The sequence below is a fragment of the Pelobates fuscus genome, chromosome 6, assembly GCF_036172605.1.
Source record: "Pelobates fuscus isolate aPelFus1 chromosome 6, aPelFus1.pri, whole genome shotgun sequence".
Taxonomy (NCBI): Eukaryota; Metazoa; Chordata; class Amphibia; order Anura; family Pelobatidae; genus Pelobates; species Pelobates fuscus.
Window position 1 is genome coordinate 173,712,077 of NC_086322.1, and position 16,394 is coordinate 173,728,470.

The 16,394-nt window shown below is 41.6% G+C and overlaps 1 protein-coding gene across 5 annotated transcripts in view; it reads right to left on the reverse strand.

The window, feature by feature from the left end:
* The window catches only part of NR3C2 (nuclear receptor subfamily 3 group C member 2), a 358,005-nt gene that overhangs the window by 99,116 nt on the left and 242,495 nt on the right, over positions 1 to 16,394 (reverse strand). For all 5 annotated transcript variants that reach the window (XM_063458494.1, XM_063458493.1, XM_063458491.1 and 2 more), the window contains exon 4: positions 1,064 to 1,180. In XM_063458494.1, the coding sequence (XP_063314564.1) occupies positions 1,064 to 1,180 (117 nt within the window). The remainder of the gene's footprint in view (positions 1 to 1,063; positions 1,181 to 16,394) is intronic.

A 16,394-nucleotide genomic window follows, 5' to 3' on the forward strand; every position in this document is an offset into this window, starting at 1 on the left:
GCCTTTAATTATGCATTTTTATTTTTGCAACCGCAAAACATGCAAATCTCTTGTCTGCAACCTTTGCAAGTCATTTTATTATTCCCCAGCCCAGACTTTCTGTGTCTGTCCAATCACAGGCTTCCAAACGCAACTAAATGAGAATTCATTCCAATGAAGGTGCTCTGGGCAATTGCTGGGGGTTTAACATGGTCAATTTTTTAAAGTGCGATTTTTTTTCTATTGAAATCTACACTTTTTGTAAAATGAAAAAAAGAGGACACACTCTTTGCACAGGCAGCAAACTAAAAGTACTTTGGGTGTTTTGAGTGCCCCTTTTAGATACAGTGACAGGCATTATGTCCCTGTCCCATCTACCCCACACACACAGAACTCCCTTCAGCAAAACGACTGAACAGAGAAAAATACATTCTTACGATCCTACTAAGCAAGTATTATTTCTGGTGCCTCTGACACAATCCCCCTATCATCTATTATAAGGGACAAATTGCACCCCTTTAATGCGTCACTGGATATATGTATAAATAGTTACCAAGCGTAGCTGATACATGATGCTACATTATATATAAGGAACAATTAAAACTAAAATGCTTCAAACATGTAATTATATCAAGAATGTAAATCATGAGAACAAGTTATTTTTTCAGCTAGTTTATTTGTAAAATAATGAAACTGTTGTTTATTTGCATATGTCTGCAAGTAAAATAAGCCAAAATATGCTTTTTGTTACTTAATATGTGCCATGACTTGTTATTTTTTAATGTATAAAGAACTACAGAAAAAAAACAACCCATTGCAAAACAAAAAATATTTTCTATGCAAACTATGAAGTAATACAGGAAGTACACACAATCTTCATGTAATTACACTGCTCTCAATTTCTACACATATTACTGGCAAATTAAACTAAAAATTTAAGAAAAAGAAGAGAAAATAGAAAGAAGGAAAAAAATAAATAAAAGAGCAGAATTCCATAAGAATACGTTTGTTTCCACTAATGATTTCCACAATGGTTCCCATGCAATGTGCAAAGTCTGGTGGAAAGTCTTAATTTAATTCTTACCTCCTAGATTCATTCCAGCTTGAAGACATTTCTGCAATCTGCATGCAGGGCAGTTTTTCCTTCTAATCTTGTCAATAATGCAGTCGTTCCTTCCTGCGCATAGATAGCTGTGTTGCCCTAGGGTCAAAAGAGTAACGAGAGACAGTGATTTGTTATTTCTGAGCTTGACTTTATAAAATGCATGCTTGGCAATTACTTTCCTCAGATGAATTAAACGCTTTAAAATCAAACAGATTTGTTCACTGATTTTTTTTTTTGACGAATGCAAATGAATCCAAATTTAAGGGCAATTCCTTCATTCGTCATAATCACGAAGGCACAAATTAAATTCTGAAGGAAGTGAATGGAAACTGCACTGCTAAATTCTTTAAATTACATTTTAGCATCTCCCAATATCGCAAGTCAGGAGATTTGGAAAAGGAATAAGTGAGGAGCTATGGTCAGCACAGCTTTCATGATGAAAGGGACACAAGACACCTAAAGCGTGTTATGTGTGGAGTCTTTTTTTAAATGTTTTTTTACAAAACATGTAGATTTCAAAAGGAATTGGCAGTTTTATAAAGTAACCTTGTTATGCCCTCAGCTGTCAATATGACAACCAGTCATACTTCCTGATTTGTTTAGCTCAATAGAGCGAAACTCAAAAGTCACAAATTGCCCAGAGCACCTGCCTTGCATTGGGAAGTCTGTGATTGGACAGCCACAGAAAGACTGGGCGGGTCTTGAAGGAGAGGAGTTGCAAAGGCTGCAGTCAAGAGAACGGCATGCTTTTGCAAGATGTGGGAATCCCCTCCCAAATTAAACTCATCACCCCCATCTCACAGCCTTATAGATTAGGAGGACAAAGCAGCCAGCAGTTCAAGTGCTGGTTGCTTCATGTTTTTAACCACTTCACCCATGGCAGTGGATAAAGGGGGACCCTGCACCAAATTCCCCCGTGTTTGACTATTTCCCCTCAATCCCAGAGGCTAGCAAACGGTGGAAAGATTGGCACCTTGCCCTGCCATTTTAATGCCTCCCTCATAGTAATGAATGAGAAGTTAAAAAAAGCATGGGTACATTCAAAATGTGTTTGTTAATTAAATTTGGAGAAACCCAATCAAGCTAGGAATAGGTGTTATTTTGGTTTATTTGAATGAACTGGATTTTCTGTCCGTGTACAAGTCTAAGGTTAAATAATGACAATTTAGATAATATATATTATGGAATCATTATAATGATAACACTGTACACCAAATAATACATAAAACAACAATGATGGCTATAGAAGGTGGCAGACAAGACACATATCTGTGCAACATGTATTAATGCCAACTAAATAATATATCTAAAATTGAAACAACTGAAAAAATGAATTATCAGCACTTTTTGGAATAACAACACAAAGTGGTACTTTGCAAATGCTTTAGTTAAATAATTGTCAGAGTACATTTGCTTTCTTGTTCCAATGCACGAGATGCCGTGTGTGATTTGTGCAGTTGCACAGGGCGACAAGTTTTCCCATTATTTAGCATTAGGTTTTAAAAGAATAATTACATATATTATACACATAGATAATGTACGCCAATCGTTATAATGCAGTGCTTTTAAAAGAAGCATATATTTCAATAATAGGCTGTTTTGTATCAAACTAGCATTATAATATAAGTCTGTGTGTGCGCGCAAGGTTGCCATGTTCTACCTGCAAATAAAACATACGTCGTTAACCTTGTGGGAATAGGCAGCTTGATAAAGGACAAATGATGAATGACATCGATGATAGTACTGTGAATGGTGTGACACAGCATTACTGAAGAAGCTGTATTTTCAGCTGGTGCCCTTCTATGACAGCACACCTTTAAATACTCCAGTGGGTGAAAGAGGATAATGAACTTGAGAAATACAGGGCTTCAAATGACAAAGTAGGAAGGAGTGATGATGGGCAGAATAGTCCTGAGGCACAGGGTGAGGGAGGGTGAGGGAGAACAGGAGGCTGAACAAAAAAAAAAAGATAAGTGTGGAAAGGCAAGGTGAAATGAGTGATTGGAGTGTATGTTGTCTATAGGCAGGAGAGTAATTTAATATAGATAGTACATAATATAGATAATATATTATAATATAGATAATGGCGAGATGTGAAAATGTTTTTGAATGCATAAACACGTGTGTAAGGGAAAGGGCTTGCCAAACACTCCCTCCAAAAACAGCTGACCAGGTCCCCATAAAATAGAGTAACATTGTTGAATATTTTTTGTAAATAGTGCATAGTTACTAAAACAGTTAGCTAAATCTAGTACCAATATGATACATATTCCATCCACAATCAAACATATCATGCGTAGCATGTCACTCACCTACATCAAGCAACAGCACCCACATTGCACTTATCACCTAGATCAGTGTTCCCCAACCCCCGGGCCGCGGACCGGTACCGGTCCATGGATCAAACGGTACCGGGCCGCCCAGGGGTGTGCGAGCCTGCCGGCTAATGCAGGGCTGGCATTGCCCAAGTGCCAGCCCTGCAATGTGCCTGCGGACCGGAGGGGAGATCAGAGATCTCCCTCCCCGGTCCGCAGGCACTGTGCTGACAGCCGGCAGGGGAGGGAGTGAGAGAGGACCCGGGAGCTCTTACCTGCAGCTCCTCCGGGTCCTCCTCTCGCGAGATTTGGAGCGTTGCCGCGGTAACCACGGCAACGCTCCAAATCTCGCGAGAGTGAACTCTAGTCCTGTAACTGGGCTAGAGTTCATCTCACCACCACCGGACCACCAGGGAATCCCCACCGGACCACCAGGGACTAAGAAATGTCCCCCCTCCTCACAGTAAAGGTAAGAAGGGAGGGGGGACATGGATATATTAAGTTTAATTAAATAAATAAAAAAAAAGCCTCCCTACCCTCCTTACCCCCCATACACACACTGCCCCATACACACACTACACACATTGCCCCATACACACACTACACACATTGCCCCATACACACACTACCCCATACACACACTGCCCCACAAACACTGCCCCATACACACTCTACACACATTGCCCCATACACACACTACACACACTGCCCCACAAACACTGCCCCCATACACACACTACACACACTGCCCCGCAAACACTGCCCCCATACACACACTACACACACTGCCCCCCATACACACACCGCCCCAAACACACACACTGCAACCCTCACATACACATACACACAATTTTGAGTCTATGTCTTTATGTGACTGTGTTTGTGATTTTCTGACTATGTATGTGTCTGCATGTTTTTTTTAATATATGTGACTGTTTTTTTTTTTTTTGGTCTTATTAAATCAAAACAAGCGGGCCACGGAAAAATTATCAAACGTTTACCGGTCTGCGGCGATAAAAAGGTTGGGGAGCACTGACCTAGATCACCAATATAAAAGCCATTTTACATACAAAACACACAAGTCACATGGAGTATCAAACTGGGATCCATATTACATTTAGAAATATATATATATATAAACATATGTGCAAACATGTAAAACATGTTAAAACAAAGCTTATTGTTCTTGCTATCTCCTTATTAAGCAGAACAGTAGAACCTTTTTAACAAGTGGTACATCCTCCCAACAGTCCCCAGAACCTTTTCAGGAAAAGTGGTCAAAAGCACAGTGCAAATCTATTCTAAAAGGGCCAGTCTAAGCATTAAAATCAGTTTAGCTTAATTAAGTGGCTTTTGTGCATAAATTATGTACCATTGAGTTAGATATAAACATTTTTTTAAAATGTTACACGAAAAACAAAAATTCTAAGACTATAGACTTGTCAAATAAGACTTAGATATACCAACAATGCACTCAATCAAAAGAGCAAAACAGAATTAGGTGGAATTAAACCAGAGGCTAGCACAATCCCCACATAATATTGAATCCGGGAAAAAGTAAGGTTCAGGGACTCCAAAGCTCAGTAAGTACACAGCAACATTTCGACCCTGCAATAGGTCTTTGTTAAGCTTATTTGATTTAAAGGGACACGATAGTCACCCAGACCACTTCAGCTCAATTAAGTGGTCTAGGTGCCAGGTCTCAGGTTTTAACCCTTCAGATGCAAACATAGCAGTTTCAAAGAAACTGCTATGTTTACATTTGGGGTTAAGCCAGCCTCTAGTGGCGCATCTGCGACGCTGGAGGCATATTAGGCCTCCATCGCGCAGAGCGTCCATAGGAAAGCATTGTGAAATGTTTTCCTATGGACACTTTGAATGCGTGCGCATTCGGCTCCGCTTAAGTCGGACGGGGAGGGGAGGTCACCAGCGCCGAAGGAGCCCGGCGCTGGATTAAAGTAAGTAACTAAAGGGGTTTTAACCCCTTCAGCGCAACGGCAGGGGTTTTAACCCCCTTCAATGCAACGGGTGGTGGACCCTGAGGGTGGGGGCACCCTCAAGGCACTTTAGTGTCAGGAAAACCGCTTTGACACTATAGTGATCCTTTAAATATATAGCTATGTATTATTTCTGTTTTTGACAAAAGTGTGTGACATTTTGTTGAATTTGTTTGAAACCCATAACACATCAGCACATGATGGAACCCGATTCAGTGTGCTAAATGTCCTCATACTGAGTGCTAATCTATGACAGGGTTTTAATAATAAGCTGAAATTTCTATGACCTTGAACTTTGTGACGGTCTATAACAGAGTAGAACAGGTAGTTTCAGGCATCAATGTGACATGGTTGATAAAGAAATCAGACCGGTTTACTGTTACGATGAAACTCAGAAATCATATGCAAAGTAACTTGCACACAAAAAAAAGAAAGAAAGGTCATGTTAATATCTGCAATATACGGGCGAGAATTGTCATCACATGATGGTTAGTATTAATCAAGTTTTATATTTATGTTGTTCCCTGCTTGCAATACCATGCAAACTTCCTGGAGCAATAAAACTAAGGGCAAAGCTTGGTCATGTAACCTTTACATAAAAATATATTTGAACTTTTCTACGTGTGCTTTTTTTTATATTAAGAGGGCTTAAGTTGTATCACTACTGTCTTTGTAAATACATGAATTGCACAGCAAGATATTTTAACAACACAAAATTCTTCCTTTTAACTCTCCTGTGAGTTTCTCCAGCTTACGGAATAATGATAGTTTATATAATTAGCTATTGTAATTAGTGTGCCATGTTGATGCTCAGCACTTAATAAGTAACTTCCAGGTGCCTGTCAACAGAGTCATCCAGCAATTGTTCCTTAATGGGACTTCATGTCTAATAGCAAGAAAACAAAGCTCATTGTGTGAAATATAAGATGAATTTTGTGGGTTTAACCCCTTAAGGACCAAACTTCTGGAATAAAAGGGAATCATGACATGTCACACATGTCATGTGTCCTTAAGGGGTTAATGTGACTTACAGTAGAAAAACACAGCCTTTGGCAGACTAGCTGTAGAGTGAAGACTATATCACCCATGAAGGTTAGTTTGCCATATTGTCAAAGTCCAATAGTGACAGAACATGCTGATGCAATGAGATCAACGTTTGGACAGGAGATCCAGTGTAGAGAACTTTCACTTCATGATTCCACAAAAAACATCAACTAGAAACAGATGTAACATCAAATGGCAGCACTAGAACTATCTCATTCATATTGTAATGAAATATACAGTTTAAAATATACATTGTTATTCAGATAGGAGTTTGATTTGTACTTCAGTGCACAGATCATTATTTATTTTTCCTCTTTTTCTATTCCCAGTATGTTAAAATGTTGAAAGACATTAAGAAGGATATGTAGCTATTAATGATATAATGTGCTCCCTTAAAGGGTGATTGCAAATTATTCACATATTTTGCTATACATGGAAAATTAGATCTTTCCTCCTCCTTGTATCTTGTATATTTTCAGGAGTAATCAATGTTTATTCACCAAATCTGGGAACTGCAAACATCAGGTCAAAACAGTCAGTTTTATAAAAAAAAATCAGTTGTTGCACCATCTCGCATAGTGCTTTGCCATCTTAACTGGCTTTTATTCCTATACTTGTAAAAAAAAGATGCTATTATCTCCATTTCAGCATTGTTATTCGTATGCAGGTTCACGACTAAATCAAGGTTAGATCATTTCTGCAGAATTTAAACCAGAGTGAAGGAGTTGCTTATCAAAGTCTCAATCACATTTAATAACAAGTGAATGATTGAGAAACAGAAAAAAAAAAAGCATTAACAAATGAATTTTGGGGGGGATGAATGACCCACAAAAACAAATTGGCAAGGATTTACTCAGAGTGCTGGGCAGGTCTGTCTCTTGTAGTTTCAACCAGCGCTAAAACCATTAAGCAAAGTTATGTAAACAGCATGTGACGCAGACTAAAATAGTGACAAGAAAATGCAGGCTGTTTGTTACTGGGACATTTTTACTGCCCAGCTAAAATCTTTCAAGAATTAAATGTTTGCAACAAAGTATACCCGGAGATAATTTTTATTTTGTATTTTCAGAGTTTACGTTACCAATAATTCACAGAGAATTAAGGACATGGCAAGTTGTATATTTTGAGCAGTATGTGGAAGCAAACAAGTAGAATCTTCAACATAGCAAACGCACAGTGGAACTAAACAGCTCTGTGTACACGGCTTGTTTGTATTGTAAAAGTGTTGGGAGTATAAGAATGATTATTTGTAAATAGTTAGAATTACTATGGAAACATCAACTGCATTTTAAATTTGTCCTATATTTGATCATGTTTATTGTGTTCAGTGATGTGTTCCTTTCCACTTTGCAAAACATATGAAAATATATATATTTTTTTTGTTCACCAATACACCAATTTGTACAGTAGAAGACTAATTCAACATGTGGTATAAATCCTTTTGCAGTCAGAGTCTTCTCATCATTTTGGAGAAATAACTCCTCTGCCGGGAGAGAGGAGAGAAGCTACAGTGAGGGCCCTTGTTAACCTTCCATCTGCATAAAATTAATAGGAAGCTGCAATCTGATGATTTTACCTTTTTAGAAACCTGAACATGCTTCATGAAGGAAACGCATAATCACTGCTGAAAGTACATGTCTAGAGCTGCTGATTCTATAATGCAGAAATGTTATCAACATATGTATGAGAATAATGGAAGGTTTTGATCATTGGCAACTGGGAGGTTCCAGACTACAATCAGATCCTCATAAAGTGCTAGGACAGGGATCTTCAGCACTACAGATCTTGTTGCCTACATCACACCCAAGTCTTTGCCAGCATTATGACTGTAAGAACATTATGGGAGACTTAGTCCACAACATCTGGAGTGCCAACGGTTGCCTTCCCCATTTGCTAGGACTTCTATCCATGCTCTGCACAGCTGGGAAGAGGGGAGAAGATGCAAGTAAAGCAATAGTTAAAACAGCAGAAAGAGTGCATTGGCACAAGGTAAATGAATTTTATAAGAATGCCTTTGGGACTAGGAAATGAAAATATGGGAATTAAAGTGAGGATGTGTTGATGATAAAAACGTGGCTCAGTTGATAGCAATTGCAGCAAGAAACTCACCACTAACTAACCTGGATACAGTCACATAGATTACCCTCCACGATCAGTCTTTCAGAAGGGTGAGATGTAACAGGATTCAGGCCATCCCATCTCTTGGCTTTCTCATTCAGTGTTGGCGTACTGACTTAGGATGCTTTAATTAATAGGCTGGTTGGACCCTCCAGCATACCATATACTAAAGATTTTACTTGCTTGCTTCAAAACTTTGTCATCTTTTTTTCAATGTGTCACCAGTTGCTCACGGGTCACCCCAAGAAGCAATGTTGTAAGTGGAAGATAGTGATCAGAACTTCCAAGACTGTACGCTCTCTTGTCCACAGACTTGTCCACCTGGAGTTATGGTCTTCCTAGATAGACCTGGACCATAGCATCTTGTATAGTGCATGGTTCCTCAGAAGGCACTAACCAACACTGCCACAGCTAACACATTAATATGGAGGTATGGGGTGCTCACCACTTATCTTTATTATATATACTATTGAGAAAAATACAACAAAGGTGAGAAAAACCAGAGTTGAAGTGGTTGTGGGATAATCAGGGCATAACCCAAAATAAACATAGAAAGAAGGACTGAAATAGGTAAACTGAACAGACGAACCCAATAGCAGACCTAGTACCCTCAAAGGAGCTGCTCTGCCATTAATAGGTTAAAAAGTGCCTTTATTTATTGAGAGCAAAAAAGAACTATAATTTTATTAATCCCTAATGAAAAGACAAACAAAATATAAATAAATCTAGGGGACACAATATGAACAATAAAGTGTGGAGAAAGTAAAAAAAGAAAAATAAATGGTTAAAATAGGACCGCCGGGGAGTGTGGCCTAACGCCGGACCTGAATGGACGCATGTAGGAGCAGCTCCAGGCACAGAAACCGACAACGAGCAGAAAATAAACGGTACACTGAGCGAAAACCGAACCAAACGCTCAGAGAAAGCAGCAACAATGTCCCAACGGCAAAAAAACAAATCTGGGAAGTCAGATAGAGCCTCCTTCCTCACAAAAACAGCGGCCTCCAAACAGCGAGATGGCCAGGAGCCCGCGCAAGATGGCGGCGACCAGAGGAAGCGGGAACACTCCCTCTCACCTCATATATCTCGCATGGCAGATGAGCAGACGCTATCGATGGGAGGCACCCGCGAAATAATGGCGGAATTTACAGACAACATTCAAAGGAATATGAAGAAACAATTTCAAGAACTGTCATCTGAACTCAGAGAAGAAGTACAGGAGATGGGTAACCGCACAGCACAAATAGAAACGAAAATAGATGAATATGCAATGGCCCACAATAGCCTGGCAGATAAAATACAAGAAATGGATGACATCCTAGAGGCTCACAGGTTAAAACTGGTGGATATGGAAGATAGGGCCAGAAGGAACAATCTCCGGTTTCGTGGGATTCCTGAGTCAGTGCAAAACGCTGACCTGCACAAATACCTATCCGACATGTTCCAATCCCTCACACCAGAAATCCATCCAGATCAACTGATAATTGATAGAGCACACAGACTGCGCAGACCGAAACACTTGCCACCAACAGCGGCAAGAGATGTTAACGCAAGAATAAATTTTTTTCCATGCCAAGGAAAGAATTATGAGAGCCAGCAGAAACGCAGACATGCCGGACGACTACAAATCTATAAAAAAATCTTCGCAGATCTATCGGCGGACACACTATACTTCAGGAAATCACTGGCGCCCATCACCTCCGTCCTGCGGGAACGAAACCTGAATTATTGCTGGGGCTACCCAGCAAATCTTTTAATATCTCACCAAGAAGCGATCCACCCCGTTACAGACGTGGCTCAAGGAATTCAAAAGTTGAGAGATTGGGGACTTCCAATCCCATCCACAGAACCTACCAAATTGACCAAAGTTCCAAGAATGTCGCCAGAATGGATGACCCAGTGAGACGAGACGACGCTTAAGGCACACGTAACTATACACTACATACACCCTACGTTCAGGCACTGACTTGATATGCTAAACTATTAGAAGCTATACACAGACACTCACACTTGCTACAATGTACGATACATTACCATTGGCCTCAGGCACCGCAAGCCCAAACCATAAGCAGCATATACTGCTGGTTAGATCTTGACTCTGCCCATTAAGCATAATCAACCCCAAGAGGGGTAGGACTGAGCCACGACCTGTGCTGTACAGCAGACATAACAGAAGTGTGTGAGCACGTACATAATAACCTGTGAATTGTGAAATTGTATTAACTGTTTTGTAGGTTTTAAATGTTTAATTGTTATAATTGCTCAAAGGTTTAAGGGTGAACGACCGAGATGATTGACGTCCTCGCCTTTGCCTCCCCCACCAACCGCACCTATCCACTAGGTTGCGAGACTAGGCCCCACGTTTTGGAGCCATTCTGGGTACTTTTCCCCACATATAATTTTACACCCTCCCTGTCTCCCCACCCGCCCTATTCCTAGACGAACAGATCACATTCTATGTCCTCAGACTAATCATTCCCACGAAGGACCCCAAAAATCACACCATAGCAACAATCCCGAAACACCAAAAAAAGGGCAACGCAAAAAACGATATAATGCCCTTTACTGCACTAACCACCCAATATGAAATTATTGACATATAACGTAAAGGGGTTTAAGACTTCTGCTGCAAGAACTCAAGACTCAGGGGACCGATGTTGCTGTATTCAGGAGACACATTTTAAAAACACTAAGACCCCCGAAATCTTCACTAAACTCTTCCCGATTCAATATCATGCGCTTTCAGAGAATACAACCAAAGGGACATCTATATTAATACACAAGGATGTGGCGTTTGTAGAACACGCAACATTTGTAGACCTCCAGGGACGCTATATTATACTGGTGGGACTCTTTAATAATGCTCAATATACCCTGGTATCCACGTATTTCCCAAACACAGGTGCAGAGAGATTCCTCAGGCGCTTATTACAAAAAATCGAAAAACACAAATTAGGGGGACTGATACTTTGTGGAGACTTTAACTTCATTACGTCTCCTGAGGAAGCGCTCCTTCAGGGAGTAAGATGGACAAACATGACAGCCATAGGCAAAACATTGACTAAATGGCTTACACTGCATAATTTGTATGACAGCTGGAGAGTACTCCACCCTGGGGTGAGAGACTATTCCTTTCATTCCAAAGTACATAATACTTACACCCGCATTGACACCTTTTATGTAGATCAACCCACGCTAGCCCAGGTCTCTACCTGTAATTTGGGGGATATAACTTGGTCTGACCACAGCCCAGTGTATCTCGAACTGTACGCTTCATTTCAATTTAAAGGAAGAGGGAACTGGAGGTTAAACGAATCACTACTGCAAGACCAGACTTTCTTAAGCCAAATGACGACAGACCTCACAGACTACTTTCGAACGAACTCAGGGGGAGAAGTGTCTGACCAAACAGTGTGGTCAGCACACAAGGCCGTAGTGAGGGGCCTCTTTATCAGAAGGTCATCCCACCTTAAGAAACATAGACCTAAAACTCAGTTAAATCTCAGATATATGTTGATACATGTAAATGGAACAGAAAAATACAACACAATATAGTGTAAGTCTGTAGGTGAAAGAGTATTGTGATAATTTTTCAATAGTCAAACTCACATGGATTAGAGCCTTTAGAAAGGACAGGCTCAAATCACTTCCACAGTAGTGTCGTATGGAGACACTGCACCCTTTAGCTGGAAGGAGTTTCGTTATTCTGAGCCAATGAGAACCTGGCTCTAGATGGTAGACTTGGGTGCCTCTGGAGGGGGGGCACCTACCCTTCTTTAGCAGAAAGATAGGATAAAAAGCCAATGAGATGTAATAAAAGAGGAAATTTATTTTAAATATAAAATCAAAGATAGTAAAATAATCCTGTAATAATAAAAAGTAAATAAAAAGTCCCAGTTAATGGCTTCAGCTTCTAGACGCGTATAACCCACGCTATGTGGGCTTTTTCAATCCCACAACAACTCATTAGACAAATATTCGCCCTATATTCCCACCCCACAGCCCAAGTATTACAAGCTGGCTTCATATCAAACTCATTTAAAATTACGAATGGCACGAGACAGGGATGCCCCCTATCTCCCCTACTCTATGCGCTGGCTCTAGAGCCCCTACTTATAGCAATCAGAACCCAACAGGGAATCCAAGGGGTAGACTGGCATGGGAGACAAATAAAAATTAGTGCATTTGCGGATGACATCTTACTCTATGTCTCCAACCCGGAACAATCCCTACCTCCCATCATGAAACTAATTGCTGAATATGGGACGCTGTCCTACTACTCCCTCAACACTACTAAAACCCAAGCACTGGGGCTCCGACTGGACCCGCAATAAAGATTGAGAAGAGACTATCCATTTGAATGGAGGAAAGGTAATATAAAATACCTAGGCATCACATTTACCAAAAATCTGAGTGAAATGTTCCCAGCTAACTATAATAGGGTCTGGAGCGAATGTGCAGAAGTCATAAAGAGCTGGGGCAGGGTATTTCTGTCATGGACAGAGGGCATAATAGTACTCAAAATGACCATACTGCCAAAACTTCAATACCTCTTTAGAAACCTTCCCTTGCGAGTGCCTAACTCATACTTTAAAAGTGTACAAACTAAATTACAGCAATTCACATTGGGGGGGGGGACGGACGAGCACGTGTAACGGACGGTTTCGCTCACAAGGGGATAAAAACCGTTTAGGCGATAATCCCCTTCCAGATAGACAAGCAGCTACTGCAATCACCAATCTCCCGAACGGCAAACTACACAAATTCACCAACTCCCGAACAGGAAATACACGAACCCTGGAAGCAGCCGAACAGGAAAAGCCCTACGAACAGCTTACACTCCTGGCAATCGGCATACAGTCAAATTCCCCCCAAGAATGAGACAACACTTCACTTTCAGGGTTAAGCAGCAACACACGTTTATTAACACAACTGGCTTATAAAGGATTTTCTCATGCAAGGGAGGGATTTACAGTCATTACCCGATGCACCAATCACACATGAATTACCTCCAACACATCTCCTCCCCTCAGCATGACACATAAATAGGGGATCCCCTGATAGCCCTGATCTGGGTGAGCCACATACTCAAAAATCACCCAGATCAGACTAGGGGTTCGGGAGCTATGGAGGTTTAAAGTTTTGACCGACCGCACAGGCAAAGTGACTGAAAATAGTTCCATGAGGTTTGGCCTTGCGGTCGGTCTCTTAACGTATTAAAAAGTTCTGAACGGCTTGCCATCCGTGGGTTTCCTTGTGTTCGTTAGACTCCCCATGTGAACATTAGTCTTTCTACCGAACGGCGGCTCGTTCGGTAGTTGCGGCACGAATCCACGGAAGTCTGGAGGTCTCATCGGTGTTTGCCTGGTCGAGTGTCCGATTTTAGTTCCAGACACTCGCCGGCAAAACACCGCTGTTCGGGAGTTTAAGATGGCCGCTGCCACGTGTTTGTTCGACGAAAAAGGCCACCCAGCGTTTGTCAATTAAGCTGCGGTTAACCGCAGCTGCTGGGTGGTCAATTGATGGCACATTCCAGTTCCCAGGTGGTCCTTAGATCGGTACTTTGTTCGGTAGATTGAATCTACCAAACACCCCGGCAGAAAGGCACGAATAAGCCTTTCTGCAGGGAAAATAAAGGTTTGAACTGCAGGGCCATAGTCTAAAGGGAGCAGGCGAACAACCAGGCTTCTCCAGTGTACAATGGCGAGGTTGGTTTCGCCACAGCACATATCTCACAAAAATTGTTAATGGCCCCAAGGAAAAAAGGAGGGATGGCGTTCCCACACGTAAAATCATATAATCAGGCCGCGATACTGACCTCCTTGCTTGCACACCTCACCAAAGTGAATCAACCTCAATGAGTTGAGATGGAAAACCTAGCTATAGATCCCTTCCAAGTCCCTAATCTTTTATGGCTGACCAAAAACACCAGACCAGCCATCCTGACCATGCCAGCAAAACTTGTATTGGCCCTACAAACCTGGGAAACTCATAGAACACATTTTGGATCCGGGCAATCACTCTCTATGGCAACTCCCATAGAGGCTCTCACATATTGTATCCCAACATTCCACGCAGCGCCGTGGAAGGATAAGGGTGCTACCCACCTGTCACAGATATGCGCGGAGGGCAAACGTATGACCTTCGCGAAGCTTGGCTCCCTCTTTAACATTCCTCGTACATCGCAATACTCACATATACAGCACCAATCCTTTTAAAGCAGACAACACAAAGAAAAGGCACAAGAGCACAACCAGAAAGGGGAACCCGCTATATGGGAGAAAATAGGGATATCAGGGACACCTCCACCTAAATTCAAACCACTCTCTGAATGCTATAAACTCATCCAACCATATCAAACATTCCACGGCTCAACACAGGCCAAACAATGGGCCTCCAACCTGAGCACCGACATAACCGAGAGTAGATGGAATCACATCGCATCCTCCATAAGAAGGATGGTCAAGTCGGCCCCACTCATATCCAATACCAAAAAACACTGTATAGGTGGTATATGGTACCAACTCGCCTACATAAGTTGTATCCACACACACCTCCGACTTGCTGGAGATGCACGCAGGACTTGGGTTCGGTGCTACACACCTGGTGGGGATGCCAAAATTGGTGGGGTTCTGGAGAACGGTACACCAAATTATAACCAGGGCCACTAGAGCCGACAAACCATTTGACCCCTTGACCTTCCTATTACTCGACATCCCCACTGACTTGCCTGCTAAGGCGAAGAAATTGATATACCATATCCTACTAACTGCGCAGAAACTAATACCGGGATCCTGGAAATCCACCAAGGCCCCCAATACCCGACACCTTCTGCAAGACATAGACGTGCAATTGATATACGAAACGCACTACAATGCAATACATACATGTACACAGTGTCATAAGGGGGCGTGGGAGATGTGGAGTACCTGGAGAAAGGACAACTCGGTCCTCGTAGGGCCACCAGCCCCGTAGCAACATAGACACCCCCCCCCCCACCTACTTCCCGCCAACGCGGGCTAAACAGTTATAGAACACACAAGGGAGGAAAGCGAATCACAAACCTTTAATATGTGTATGTTAAAAAACCTTGGATATGGGTATGCTAAATAACTTTAGTATGTGTATGCAAAGGAATAAATTGTGTAATTATATGGGGAATGTAACGCAATTCTGTACTGTGACTGTTTGAACCACCCCTCCTCCACCAACCCCTTCTCTTCTGTACCCTACCTCCCCCCATGTTGAAAACCGAATAAACTACAAATTTCAACAACAAAAAATAGGACCGCCCATTTTGATATGTATCAATTGTATCCAAACAGTTGCAATACGGACTGAGACTGGTGTGCTATAAAGTGTTACAAAATGTAATGCTTGCAGCAAAGTTGATTATCTCAGTCTGATACTGAATTGGATCTTATCTAATAGGTATACTTGTAGAGATTAATATTTAAATGTAGATAAACTGGAAAACACCCTATCAGGTAACATAGTAAGTGACTTAAAGTAAGGGTAAGAGAAAGGTAAATTAAGGCAGCCTAATGTAGTTGTTCTCGTGTTTATAGTCTGTCTGTGCAGGCTTCTCAATGTAAATGCTGCCATTTCAGGGAAAAGGCAGTGTTTACATTGCTGCCCAGTAACACCTCTAGTGATAGTCACTCAGACAGCCTCTAGAGGTACTTCATAGTCCAGAGCTGCACAGTGTGCACCACTGGCTTTCAGCGTCTCCACGCTGATTGATTCAACAGATCTCTGTGAGGAGATGCTGATTGGTGCAGTGCAGCATTTTACCACGCACGCGCAATACACTCCCAGTGCTTTCCTATGGGATTG